Source organism: Loxodonta africana, chromosome 19 (assembly GCF_030014295.1).
Source record: "Loxodonta africana isolate mLoxAfr1 chromosome 19, mLoxAfr1.hap2, whole genome shotgun sequence".
NCBI lineage: Eukaryota > Metazoa > Chordata > Mammalia > Proboscidea > Elephantidae > Loxodonta > Loxodonta africana.
In genome coordinates, this window is record NC_087360.1 from 70,994,142 (window position 1) to 71,009,073 (window position 14,932).

The 14,932-nt window shown below is 38.3% G+C and overlaps 1 protein-coding gene across 1 annotated transcript in view; it reads right to left on the reverse strand.

Annotated features, from left to right (window-relative positions):
* TNKS (tankyrase) overlaps positions 1-14,932 on the reverse strand; it is a 201,564-nt gene that overhangs the window by 32,816 nt on the left and 153,816 nt on the right. The window contains exons 15-20 of the mRNA XM_003412556.4: positions 13,875-14,040; positions 11,978-12,197; positions 11,570-11,679; positions 4,682-4,870; positions 849-1,086; positions 151-233 (exon numbers count right to left, since the gene is read on the reverse strand). Coding sequence (XP_003412604.3) covers positions 151-233; positions 849-1,086; positions 4,682-4,870; positions 11,570-11,679; positions 11,978-12,197; positions 13,875-14,040 — 1,006 coding nt within the window. The remainder of the gene's footprint in view (positions 1-150; positions 234-848; positions 1,087-4,681; positions 4,871-11,569; positions 11,680-11,977; positions 12,198-13,874; positions 14,041-14,932) is intronic.

The following is a 14,932-nucleotide window of genomic DNA, read 5'->3' on the forward strand; positions in this document are numbered from 1 at the left end:
AAGAAGTATAAAATACTGGACTCCTGACTTATTTAGAAATTTGTGGTAGGTTTCAAACTAGCTGCTAAGAGGCAAAAAAGAAATAATGAATGGTAATTAATAGCTCATAATATTTAATCTAAAAGACTCAAATATATCAAGACAGTTTACCTGTTCTGTTTCAAAGATATCCCGAAGGTGTTCAAGGCCAAGGCTTTTTAGGAATTGGCTGATATTCATGTCAAGACCTACAACTACAACAGAAATATATTTAAGTTTCTCAGGAAGAACTGTGTTGTTTTTTATAGAAAGTTTCGGTATCTATTTAAAGGCATGGCTCTGACACCCTTGGCTATGTAGATGATTTTACACAGCGTAAAATAATCCAGAAAAAATTGAACCCAAACATCTCAGGTTATATCTGAATTTGATTGAGAAGTGAAAGCAGAGTGCTTCATCAAATCAGTATTCATTTTAATTCTAATATTATAGGACATAATCTAATGGTTTTAATAAAATACTTCAGAGTTACATAAAAAAAACAAATACACCAACTATTTTTTTAGTTTTCGTTCCTTAAATGACCTCAGTTTTTTTCTGATACAATATCAGTAATAAGACTCAGTTAAGAGTTCATTGAGATACTAGGGTTAAAAACAGATGTAGTGGGATACACACAAATGAGAACAATGTAGATACCAAGGGACTGGGCAGCCACCTATGATGAAGTATCTGCTCTTATAAGATGTTGGGTATAGGAAAAGTTACTTACAGACAGGATGTTTTTAAGTGAAGTACTCAATAATTACTGAAGGAAAAACACGAATTTGTTTCATTAAAACAAGTAAGTTTTCACAGGACATACTCACCTTCCCCCTCCTTCCTTTCGGCGCCAGCTGCGCCATCCCCTGCATTGGATGCCCCTCCTACTGCCAGTTCGGCTAGAGGACCAGTGAGGTTATCTATGCTGCTGGCAGCAGACAGGCAGGAGGGCGTGGGTGCCGGTGACATCAGAGAGGCGCTCACTACAGTGGCCTGTGGTTTAAAACAGGTAGGTAAGGCCTCTGGGGGCATGGCGTCTATTAGCAGAGCTCTGATATCGTCAGCCTAAAAAACAAAAACAAAAACAGAACACCTACATATACACAAAAATAGCACATTTTTAAAAAGTTAAGTTTTTCACTAAGTAGCAAATGCTTTGTGAATGTTTTCTTTAATGTGTGCCTCATTATTTCCCTACTGAGTTTCTCTTTCCTTTTTCAATCCACAGCTCCAAAGAGTCTCAGTAGTTTTAGCAGGTCGAACTGCAGAAAATGTATGATTTTTTATACTTCATCTTTCATTAAAAAAAAAAAAAAAACACATTTCAGGGTGTTACTCTCACTCTCTCCTTTAGCAGGGGTTTCCATATTATGCTTTGTTTATGCTTAAACACCTATGATAAATTTTGTTTGGTTATTTAGTGCACATTTAATAATTTAATGTATATTAAAATCTGGTGAAATTTTTTAAAGGTATAGCACCCTCATGTGGCTAGCTTATTCAATAACTTTACAGTTTACAAGTATCGGGAATAATTGCTGTTAAAGTATATGGGAGACAGCCAGTCAATTCCTCTGTCTCTGTATCTTCACACCTCTCCTCCCATCAAAAGGTTGCATCTATTTGCCCTCCTTGCATCTGGGTTGCCCTTGGGTTGCTCTGACCAACAGAATGCACAGGAAATGATGTTCCGAGACATTTGAGCCAAGCATTAAGACAAGTGAGGACTGGAAGCTTCTGCTTTCTCTCTTAGAAGCCTCCACCATGCTGTAGGGAAGTTTGGGCTAGCCTGGGTGATCTGGCTGGCATGGTGACTGTTAACGGAGATGGGAAGAAAGGCAACTGGTGTTGAATGCTAGAGTAAGGGAGACTCCTGTGGTGTACTAGGTTTGGCAACACTGTCACCTGCAGTATCAAGGAAAACAGAAAATGGGCTTCATAAACTTATGGATTTGGCTAAGGAGATTTCCAGGAAGAATGCTGAACATGCCAACTGGCTTGTTTTATCTGCCCATAATAGCATACAGGAAGAAAGAAATGAACTAAGAAAGGAACGATTTAGTTCCCTTTGAAAAAATATTTTCATCCCAGGACTTGCTAGTTTGGAAAGTAAAATTATTCAGCCTTCCCAGCCTCTCCACGAGCAAAAGTTTCTCAAAATAAGCAAACAGCCTCAGGGCAAAGATCCAATCCAGGGTGCTGCCAATAAAACACGGCCTCATAGCAAAAATCAAATGTACGGATGTATTACCTCTTGTTAAGACTTTGAAAATCTTAACAAGATCTTAAAGGTGATGCCTTGTGAACTATCTCAGGTAGATGAGAGAGCTTTTAAGAATCTTAAGGGCACTGTCCCACAGCACCTGAGTTCAATCCAAAATAGAGAGGGATTTGTCTCAGTGAGGCTTGTGGTTTTGGCTTTGTTTCATGGCATACTGTATAACTTGACACATGAGAAACCCACATATTTTATGAAGGAGTTACAGCGGTTTGGACTAAGAGGGACAGAGGTAGGTCCAAATGAAAATCAAAACCGGTAAACCCACTGCAGTTGAGTCGATTCCAACTCATAGCAACCCTATAGGACAGAGCAGAACTGCCCCATAGAATTTCCAAGGAATGGTTGCTGGGTTCAAACTGCCCACCTTTTGGTTAGCAGCTAAGCTCTTAACCACTGCACCAACAGGGCTCCCTGGTCTCAGGATTTCCAAGTTTCTAGGAGAAGGCTAAAAAAGCTACTTAACTATAAATATGGGTCGTTTCTTATGGAAAGAGAAGGATGTCACAGAGGACATAGCCAAGAGCTAAGGAAAACCACACTCTGGAAGCAAAACTGAGCTTTAATCAAGGACCATTCCCTGACTTTAGAACACGCAGCCCTGATAACATGTGCCTGGCTGGATTTCAGAATCGCCACTAGTTAGTAACAGCTATCTGCCTTTCGTTACGTCTTTGGAGTTGGCCAATCCATGTTGTTTTTGTGTGGGGAGATAACTTGTCTTTTAGTTTAAAGGGTTTTTCATTGAGAGGAGCTGTATTTGGGCAACTGCATCTGAAGAAATGCACTGAGGAAGCTCGTCTACATCCAGTTTAGACGTAGAACATGAGAGTCTGGACTTTGATCTTGATGCTACAGCTGGATGAGACTTTGGGGGTTTTGGGAGTGGGGAGAGTGTATTTTGAATGTACGAGACATGTAGAGAATTTGCAGCCAAAGGGTAGACTGTGGTAGGTTAAAGATTTTGAAGATGGCCACAAAAGTTTTGCTTCTTTTTTCAAAGATGGGCTCTATTTCCCTATCCCTGAAATCTGGGCCACATGACTTGTCTGGGCAACAGACTGTGGTGAAAGTGACGGCATGTCGGCTCCAGGCTTAGCTTTGAAGAGGAATGGCAGTTTCTGCTTTCTCTCTCCTGATGCAAACCTCCTGCGAGGTAACTCCAGCGTTACTGTGACCGTACCATAAATGATGGAACATCACATGGTCCCACCCTTCTAGCCATCTCTGCCAAGGCCCCAGGCATAACAGTAAAGCCACCTGGGCTGTTCCTGCCCTGGTCACCGGCTGAACGCAACTGCACAGGTGGGACCAGCTTAAGAATCTCCTAAACAGTGTACAGAATTTCGAGAAAAAAATGAATCATTATTATCTTAAGCCATTAAGTGTTTTGGGATACTTTGCTACTCAGCAATAGATGTATCAAATAGAATGTAATTTGGAGGAAAAAAAAAAACTTCTGGCTTAAAAAATTATAAATTATTGTGACAGTACAGTAACTCTTTGATTTTTAGAAAGTTCAAGAAAGATGGTGCTGTTTAATTTTCCAGTCAAACACCATTTCATGGCAGTATTTCTATAGTATATCAGTCTACTTGTCCATCTTCCTAAGAATAATACACTTCCCAGAAGTTCATTTTTCTTTGAAAATTGCATGTTGTAAGTTACCATCAAGTTTATTCTGACTCAGGGTGACCCTGTATGTGCGGAACAGAACTACTCCACAGAGTTCAAGATTGTGTCCTTCTGGAACCATATTGCCAGGCCTGTCTTTTGAGGTGTCTCTGGAGAGTTCAAAATGCCAACCTTTCAGCTAGTAGTTGGGCACTTAATTGTTTGTACCACAATCTCATAGGCTCAGGCAGATGACTACGAACATCATTTGGACTAGAATATCAGATCGAACGCGAATGGTGTAGGTATTTTACTAAATGTAATTCTTTGAAGATCCACCACCACCACCCGGTGTCACTGAGTCAATTCCGACTCATAGCAACCCTACAGGACAGAGTAGAACTACCCCATCGGGTTTCCAAGGAGTGGCTGGTGGATTCAAACTGCCGACCTCTTGGTTAGCAGCCGAGCTCTTAACCACTGCACCACCAGGGCTCCTCTTTGAGGATATGCTTTAGAAATGTGTCTTTCTGTGATTCATGTTTTCACCAAGTATGGCCAAAAAAATGAAGTTAACCTACTAGAGTTTTAAATTATATTTTATGATACATAAGTTAAAGTATGAACTTAAAGTATTTTTCAGAAGGAAATTTGTTCTTATTCTAAGTGAAATAAGTAGTAGAAAGACAAATCTGCTAACTCCTAAAATTTAATGTCATCTTTGGAAGTATGATGAGTAACACTGAACGTTCCGAAATGAAGACTTACTGTTGCCAGGTCTAAAGGTGTCTGACCTTCCTGGTTCTTCATGGTCGGGTCTGCACCGTGTGCTAGGAGCAGAGCACATAACTGTGTCCTTCCTTTTTGGGCTGCTTCGTGAAGAGGAGTAAATGCCCACTTATCTGTTGCATTTACACATGTGTTGTATTTTATCAATAATGCTGCTATGTCCACATGCTGAGGAAAACAAAAAGAGGCAGACCATTAAGAATGAGATCATCTGAAAAAACTATCATGTATACTTCTTTTTATTTAACATTTCACACTCTCTATATCTGTATTCTCATCATTTTTAGAAGTTTCTTCAACAAAAAGATGATTCATCGCTCTACCTGTGTTTTCCACCGTTTGTGAGTTTGTTGTACTGTGGTGGCTTGTGCGTTGCTGTGATGCTGGAAGCTATGACACCAGTATTTCAAATACCAGCAGGGTCACCCATGGTGGACAAGTTACAGTGAAGCCTCCAGACTAAGACAGACTAGGAAGAAGAACTTGGTGATCTACTTCTGAAAAACTGGCCAGTGAAAACCTTATGAATAGCAGTGGAATATTGTCTGATACAGTGCCAGAAGATGAGGCCCTCAGGTTGGAAGACACTCAAAACATGACTAAGGAAGAGCTGCCTCCTCAAAGCAGAGTTGACCTTAATGACGTGGATGGAGTGAAGCTTTTGGGACCTTCATTTGCTGATGTGGCACAACTCATAATGGGAAGAAATAGCTGCAAACATCCATTAATAATCAGAATGTGGAATGTACGAAGTAAGAATCTAGGAAAATTGGAAGTTGTCAAAAATGAAAGGGAATGCATAAATATTAATATCCTAGGCATTAGTGAGCTGAGATGGACTGGTATTGGCCATTTTTAGTTAGATGACCATATGGTCTACTCTGCCAGGAATGACAAATTGAAGAAGAATGGCATTGCATTCATTGTCAAAAAGAACAGTTCAAGATCTTCTTTTTGAACATGATTTCAAGTACAACACTGTCAGTAATAGGATAATATCCATGAAGATACAAGGAAGACCAATTAATATGACTACTATTCAAATTTATGCACCAACTACTAGGGCAAAAGATGAAGAAACTGAAGATTTTCACCAGCTTCAGCGGTCTGAAATTGATCAAACATGCAATCAAGATGCATTGATAATTACTGCTGATTGGAATAAGAAAGGAAACAAAGAAGAAGGATCAGTAGTTGGAAAATATGGCCTCAGTGACAGAAACTACGCCGGAGATCCCATGATAGAATTCTGTAAGACCAATGACCTATTCATTGAAAATAACTTTTTTTCAACAACATAAACAGCAGCTATATACATGGACCTCACCGGATGAAATACACGGGAATCAAATCAATTACATCTGTGGAAAGGTGACAGAGAAACTCAACATCATCACTCAGAACAAGGCCAGGGGCCGACTGTGGAACAGACCATCAATTGCTCATATGCAAGTTCAAGTTGAAGCTGAAGAATATTAGAACAAGAATCCATGAGAACCAAAGTACGACTTGAGTATAAACCCACTAACCCAGTGCTGTCGAGTCGATTCCGACTCATAGCGACCCTACAGGACAGAGCAGAACTGCCCCATAGAGTTTCCAAGGAGGGCCTGGTGGATTTGAACTGCTGACCTCTTGGTTAGCATCTGTAGCACTTAACCACTACGCCACCTTGAGTATATCCCACCCGAATTTAGAGACCATCTCAGAAATAGATTTGACACACTGAACACCAATCCCCGAAGACCAGAGGAGTTGTGGGATGACATAAAGGACATTGTGCATGAAGAAAGCAAAAGGTCATTAAAAAGACAGGAAAGAAAGAAAGGACCAAAATGGATGTCAGAAGAGACTCTGAAACTTGCTCTTGAACACAGAGTACCTAAAGTGAATGGAAGAAATAATGACATAAAATAGATGAACAGAAGACTTCAAAGGGTGGCTTGAAAAGACAAAGTATTACAATGAAATGTGCAAAGATCTGAGTTAGAAACCAAAAAGGAAGAACACCCTGGGCATTTCTCAAGCTGAAAGAACTGAAGAAAAAATTCAAGTCTTGAGTTGGAATACTGAAGGATTTTATGGGCAAAATATTGAATGAAGTAGGAGGCATCAAAAGATGGAAGTAATACACAGTCACTGTACCAAAAAGAATTGATTGCTGTTGCTGCCTTAATCCATCTCAAGTACCCTAAGTATTATTTATCTTTCCTCATAGTTTCCCTAAATAAACATATGAACCAGGAAATTAGAAATGCTAAGTTATACAGGCCAATAATTATTAACCAGTCAAATAAAATCAAATCACCTAACCACTTGTTTCTCTATCCATATCCGTCTGTTCAAGAGGTAGCATATGATCAAGAACTGATGTTAATGAATGAAGTCCAAGCTGCACTGAAGGCACTGGTGAAAAACAAGGCTCCAGGAATTGACGGAATATCAATTAAGATGTTTCAACAAACCAGTGCGTGCAACACTGGATGCACTCATACATCTGTGACAAGAAATTTCAAAGACAGCTACTTGGCCAACCAACTGGAAGAGATCCATATTTGTGCCCATTCCAAAGAAAGGTGATCCAACAGAATGTGGAAATTATTGAATATCATAAATATCACAGGCAAGTAAAATTTTGCTGAAGATAATTTAAAAATGGTTGCAGCAGTACATCAACAGGGAACCACCAGAAATTGAAGCCAGATTCAGAAGAGGACATGGAATGAGGAATATCATTGCTGATGTCAGACAGACCCTGGCTGAAATCAAGGAATACGAGAAAGATGTTTACCTGTGTTTTAATGACTATGCAAAGGCACTTGACTGCGTGGATCATAACAAATTATGGATAACATTGCAAAGAACGAGAATTCCAGAACACTTCAATGTGCTCGCGTGGAACATAGTGTGCATGTGTGCATATGTGGTACACAGACCAAGACGCAGTTGTTCAAACAGAACAAGAGGATACTGGGTGGTTTAAAATCAGGACAGGTGTGTGTCAGGGTTGCATCCTTTCACCATACCTATTCAATCTGTATGCTGAGCAAATAATACATGAAGCTGGACTTTATGAAGAAGAACGGGGCATCAGGATACAAGGAAGACTCATTAACGACCTGTGATATGCAAATGACACAACCTTGCTTGCTGAAAGTGAAGAGGACTTGAAGCACTTACTGATGAAGATCAAAGACTACAGCTTTTAGTATGGATTACACCTCAACATAAAGAAAACAAATATCCTCACAACTGGACCATTAAGCAACATCATGGAAAATGGAGAAAAGATTGAAGTTGTCAAAGATTTCATTTTACTTGGATCCACAATCAATGCCCATGGAAGCAGCCATCAAGATATCAAACAACGTATTGCATTGGGCAAATCCGCTGCAAAAGACCTCTTTAAAGTGTTGAAAAGCAAAGAGGTCACTTTGAGGATTAAGGTGCACCTGACCCAGTCCATGATATTATCAATTGCCTCACATTCATGTGAAAGGTGGACAATGAATAAGGAAGAACAAAGAAGAATTGACATCTTTGGATTATGATGTTGGTGAAGAATATTGAATATACCACGGACTGCCAAAAGAACGAACAAATTCTGTGTTGGAAGATTTGTACAGCCAGAATGCTCTTTAGAACCATGTGCTTTGGACGTGTGATCAGGAGGGACCAGTCCCTGGAGAAGGACATCATGCTTGGTAAAGTAGAGGGCCAGCGAAAAGACGACCTTCAGTGAGATGGATTAGCATAGTGGCTGTAACAACGAGGTCAAAGATAGCAACAATTGCGAGTACGGTGCAGAAATGGGCAGTGTTTCATTCTGTTGTACACAGGGTTGCTATGAGTTGGAGCCGACGCAATAACGCCTAAAAGAACGACGATAACAACAACGTTTTCGTTAAAAAGAAAGTCAAAGTAGCTTTTAAAATGTTTGTATTTTGGTTAACATATATGTGGTTAAGTGTTTTAAATGAGACTCAGACAAATATGATTTGATACAGTAACTGGTAATAGATTATATGGTTTACAAATTACATTAGATAAAGTTATTCAGTAGAGCAGAGATTCTCAGCGGGCAGGATAACCTCACCTATGACCAGCTGAGAATCACTGTGTGTCATGAGAGCTATTGCTAAGGGGAGTGGGTTGCATATGTGAAAAACACGTAATCAGAAAAAAGGTCAAGATACCACCAAAGCAAAGGTTTTAGTAAATAACAGTATATAGTAATTAACTCACAGGTATTTGATTTTTTCATTTATAAGTTTAATACATGAAGGATTATTAGAGTGACTCAAATAATCCACCCACCCAATCAGGTAACCGTGCCTGCTACAAACACATTACCGAGCTCATGGGCACTCTTCAGTAGAGGATGACATGAACTAGCTTGATCAAAATACCTATCAAATGCCCTCTAACAGCCTGTTCATTCTCACCTCAGTAAGTTTCCTTTCAGTTTCAAAGAGCTAAGCAGTGGGGATCTGATAATAAACAGGATAAAATAAAAAGAGATAATGAATGAAATGTTCACTATTTTTGACACTTGGAGTTAGAGCAGGGGTTATTGATAGTGGGGAAATACATATACAGAAATGAAGCAGTGGCTCTCTGGTCAGGACATCGGCTGGATTATACCACCTATTCAGTTAATGGTAAGACAGCTTGAAGGGAACAAGGATTAAGACACGGTCGGACTGCATGCTATATTACTATTTAGCCACAAAAGAGAACCACTGAAAACTCTACTGGCCTCACACTGGTCACCAAATAACACAGAGAACAGTAAGTAACATCTCAACACTTCCCCCAGCAGAAGAAGAACGGAGATGAGAAGGTAAAATACTTATTTTACAAATCAAGTTTTCCTTTATTTACCCTTTGTGACAACGGTGAAGACCGTGAAATGAAAAGACTGGTGGCCTAGAACTTTCCTACACCCACAATGTATGGGACATATTCAAAACCACACAGATCCATGTAGTGCATACAGTTGATAGTACAACACAGGCTTTATTAGATCAGGTCAAGAACTGTAACTCTATTGCGGACACCTATCTTTACTCATTAGATTTATGCAGAAATTAAAGGACTCTGATTTAAATTCTACTGATCCCATCAGCTTTATAAAATATTAACTGAAGTTTAGCAAAAGGGCTATGTGGAATATAGAGAGAAGGATCATGCTAAGAAGTGTGAAAATTAGTCTTCCAAGTGATAGACATGTGTAGTTATAACTTAAAAAGGATTACACATAAACGTATATGTAGTATTTTAGCAGTAAATATTTAAGCAAATTCTTCGGATTCCAGATCTTATCTCAACAGGAATATTTATTGTTCACTGAAGTTGAGAATCTTATGTTAAGGAAGGTTAAAAGAAAATTTGGACACTTCTAATAAAAGATTAATTCATCTTTGGGAAGATAACTTTTTAGATACTGGAGTTTCAGAAGGATTCCATTATTAATAATACTCTATTTTTAAGCAAACAACGTGCTCCTTCTACATTTGTTTCCCAACTGCGTTCTCCACCCTCAAGCTATTTTCATAAGCGCACTATTCTAATTTTTTTTTTACAGCAACATGTAAAAAAAAATTGGCATAGTGCGCTTATGAAAATACCTCACCGGGGGGGGGGTGAGGTAGCAAACAAATGTGTGGATATGTGTGTGAGTTACATAAAAACACGGTATAGTTATTACGTCTGCTGACTTTCAGTTAACTTATAGCACACTTGGAAGTACACTTTTCTGTATGTCCAACTCAAAAGTGGATTCTTCGCTTTCCTTATATAAAAGTACTCCCACTCAAATTTGTCTTGTCCCTGAAATCCTGGTCTCTGCAGAGGAGGCCTGAGAAGATGGGGATGTTCTCACTATAAAGAGCAGCAGGAAGGTACCAGGAATAGGGAATTAGGACAGTAAGGTGGATAGTCTCATTTTCTTTATAGTCTGTCAGTCTTTTGCAAATCTAGAAACTGCCTTCATCAATAGCGAGAACAGCTGGCACGAACAATCTGGCATCTGTGGATTTTTACAGTCAGACAGTGGTTAAGGGGATGAACAGACAAGCACGTGCACATGTATTTCATTTCACTGCAGTGAGTCATCAGGTCTAAGGCGGGCCTTGACTACTTCCAGGAAGTAAGTGCCAACAAACAATATCAAAGCACTGTAATACACTCCTCTTCCTCTCAAGCGGACGACTGACATTATACTGCCTTCAGAAAATGCCTCTGGACTCCCACTGTGGGGTTTTGGCTAGTCACTCAATGTCTATAAAACCACATGTATCAATAGCTCACTTGAACATTTTTAAGATGTTGATGATAAACATAAATAACCATAATTTCCATGCCTATATAGGAACTTCCAGAGGCCCAGTGGCACAGTGGTTAAGAGCTCGGCTGCTAATCAAGAGGTCAGCAGTCTGAATTACCAGCTGACTCTACCAGCTGATCCTTGGAAACCCTATGGGGCAGTTCTACTTTATTCTATAGGGTCACTATGAGTCGGAATCGACTCGATAGCAACGGGTATAGGAACCTCCTGGCTTTTATAGTTTCTAAAATCCCCTTGAGGTAGAATTACGATTTATTTTATCAATAAATATTACTGAGCACTCATTACATACCTATTATTATGCTAGATCCCGTGAAGAGACTAAAAAGCTATAAAAAGTATGATCCTTCGGCAAAAGATACTTAAGTTTAACTGGGAAGGCAAGACAAAGCACTGGATGAAAGATTAAAATTATGTTAAATTATGCTATTGGCTAGACAGCTGCCCACTTCACGTGTAGCTACATCTCGTGAAGTCACATGTGTCAGCGGTGTTCTCTTTAGCTTTAGGGTGCTCACCCCATAGGACGCCGCGTTATGAAGAGGAATCAAACCGCCTTTGTCTTGGGCATTAACGTCTGCTCCGTGCTCCAGAAGATATTCGGCTACTTCCAGGTTATTGTAGCCTGCTATCGGAATGAAAGAAGGGAAAAACGTCAGCTTCAAGGGAAAAAAGGAGAGAGAGAGAAAACAACAACAACAACACATATACATACACATAAAAGGACCAGAAGATTTTAAGGTGTTAATACTTTTTGCTTCAAAAGCTAGTATTATCATCACATAATTAAGAGCCTTTACATTAGAAATTATATAAAATTATGTCAGAAGCATTTTACTAATCGGTACCCTTTATGCTCACCCTTTCTTTCAACTTTTAGTCTCTCAAGAAAGGAGAATGGTATTTGGAAGTCCTGTGATGCTTACCTGCCAGGTGCAGAGGGGTGGAGTTTCTGCCCTGGGTGTCTCTGCAGTTGATATTTTCTGGAGAACACAGCTTCTGCACTCTTGCCAGGCAGCCCTTCTTGGCAGCATCCAGCAAGGCAGCGTCCCCTCTCAGTAAGTCCTGAATATCTGTGTCTCCTTCTTTCACCAAATCTAGAGGTGTATTTCCATCTCTGTTCTTTTTGGTTGGATCTGCTCCATGCTGCAGAGAAGAAAAATCAGATGAGGATTGTGTTTTCTGTAGTACATTTCTTAAGCTTTATGGGTTTTTTGTTTTGCTTTGTTTTGTTTTTACCTAATTCACCTTTGGTCATCCAAAGAAAGAGAACTATTCTGTAAGATTTTGAAAAACGGAGGCAATATCCTGTTGTATTTTGCAAATTCCTACTCATGAATCCTCTACTTGGAAATACACTGGATACGTTTTCTGCCTACTGCTCGGCCAAAGCCCTAAGCCTCAGGATCAATGTGATGGTAAAGGGGGAGGGTGCTGGCTGCCTTTTACTTTTTATATAATATACTGCAAATTGCATTTGAAAACCTTTTTTCCTTTTAAGAATGATCTCTATGTTAATTTTGATCAGATTTTAATTACGTAAGATATTTAGGGAATATCTGGAAAAAGAAAAGAGAAGTGGAAGACACACAGGTGGAAAAAAGCACTTAATTCATAACGTGACCAGCAAGAAAAACACTTGGCAATATTTTTAATATTTTCAGTCTAAGTCTTAATATCTATCATGACATCGGTTACCAATGTATTAACAATGAACTCGATTTAAAAAGTTTAATCATCTATACTTATGAAATAAAATAAATACAAGTCAAATTTTTTTTTATTATGGGCCTGACAGAGAATGTTATTGGCCCACTGGGGAAATTAGAAATAAACCAATGACCTGAAACTTATTTCTTACCAAACAGTGATAACAAAAATGAGTGTCAAATACGGTGTTATTCTCAAGACATTTGATACCATAACTGTGGCAGAAGAAAAATTTTATTTATATTTAACTAAAAAATTTTTCTTCAGCTAAAAAAAGAGAAAACTACATAAATACATGTCTGATCATTTTTCACTTTCATGAACTTAAAAAGAACCCAAAATTATTAAATTAGTTTCATATAACTACTAGTTTTTACTATTTCATGTATATACCAAGAATTTATACAACTTTGTTTAGAGAAACAAAATCTTATGTTAAAAATATCTGTTATTAAGTTCCTATTATAAGATATACTGTATTTTTACCCAAATAACATGCACCATCTACTTTCGTTTTCCAACTATGCCCTTCCGCCATGAGGTATTTTCATAAGCGCAGCTATGCCAAATTTTTTTTTTTTTACATGTTGCTACAGAAAAAAAAAAAAAAAAAAGCTTAGTGAGCTTACAAAACTACCCTGCGGGGGGCGGGGGGAGGGGAAGTGGGGGAACGTTGGCAAAAATAGAAGATGCACGTTGAGTGAAACTACTGTATATGATTAAATAATATAATGTTTAATAATGAGGAGTGAATAAGTAAGCTAACAATAATAAAAGAGCCAGTAGGTATAATCAAACTTGATTAAAAAACTTCTTTCTCCCCTGTACAATTTTTTTTTCCGATATTAGTACTATATTAGATGAGCAAGGCACCTCTTCCTACCTTGATGGCGTTTCATGAACTGAAGTTAGTTCAGTTCAAAAAGGCACTTCGGGCACTACTCAAAGCTATGTAAGTATCATGATATCACACTTCGACATCCCCTAACACAGAAAACGGATGCAATCTCTACAACACTTACTGTACTTAACAGAATAAAAGGTATTTCGATTTAACTTAAATAACCAACAAATACAATTACTATATATTTTATAATTTTTAAAATTACATACTTTTAAAAGGAGCTTGCAGATTTCATATTTTCCTTTAGCTGCTGCTTCATGTAGAGGGGTAAATTTCCATAAGTCTGCCACATTTACAGATGCGCCATGCCTTACTAAAAGCTCGGCTACCTCATAGTGTCCGTATGAACAGGCATTATGAAGGGGTACCAAGCCGCTAAACAAAAGAAAATTATTTTAAAGTCATATAACAACACTTTATGTTAAAATGATTCCTATAATAAAAATAATACAATTCTTCTATGGCATCGACTATGTTGAACACCACTTAGCAATAATTCCCCTCTGGTCTTTAAGATTTCCAAATAAGGATAATTTAAAAAACATTCCTTTCAATATAGAAACTTTTCCAAAGTTCCTTAGGGATGGATACGTATTTCACAGCTACCCTATGCTTCCTGGGTTAAAATACATACAGAAATAAACTACAGAATAAAGTTCCATCACAAAGTTTTAATTCATGTTTTCACCCTGGTAGTATAAAGAGCAACACTACAAAGTGATCTTAGGTATAACTAACCATTAATCTGATTTTATCAGCTTTCTGTTTTCTTCCATTTGGGCTTTCCTAATTAAAACTGTATGCTTGCTTATAAAATATACAATTCAATTCAAATTATTAAATTAGGTAGGTTCTACTTAGTTTCTGGTTTTTATTTTTAAAATTCCTAATAGTTCATTGGTGATTTCTGTGCATAAGTTTAAAGATCACAGGTCCGAGCAATGAAAATTCACAATCCACATGAAACAGAGAAGCATTCAATAAAGAAAACAGTGATGTTAACTGTAAACTCTAGTCAGGTAAGAAAACAATCTAGCTACCTCAACTTAGGAGCAAACAATTTTGAGATGACTGACTCTTAAACTCTAATTAGGAGGCAGTTGGCATTCTAAATGCGATGAACTATTAAGTACTGACAAAGAAAGACATTCAAGATATACTATTGTTAATTGCGGTTGATTTGATTCTAACTCATGGCGACCCCCGTGTGTGCAGAGTTGAACTGCTCCAGAGGGTTTTCAAGGCTGGGATCTTTTGGAAGCAGATG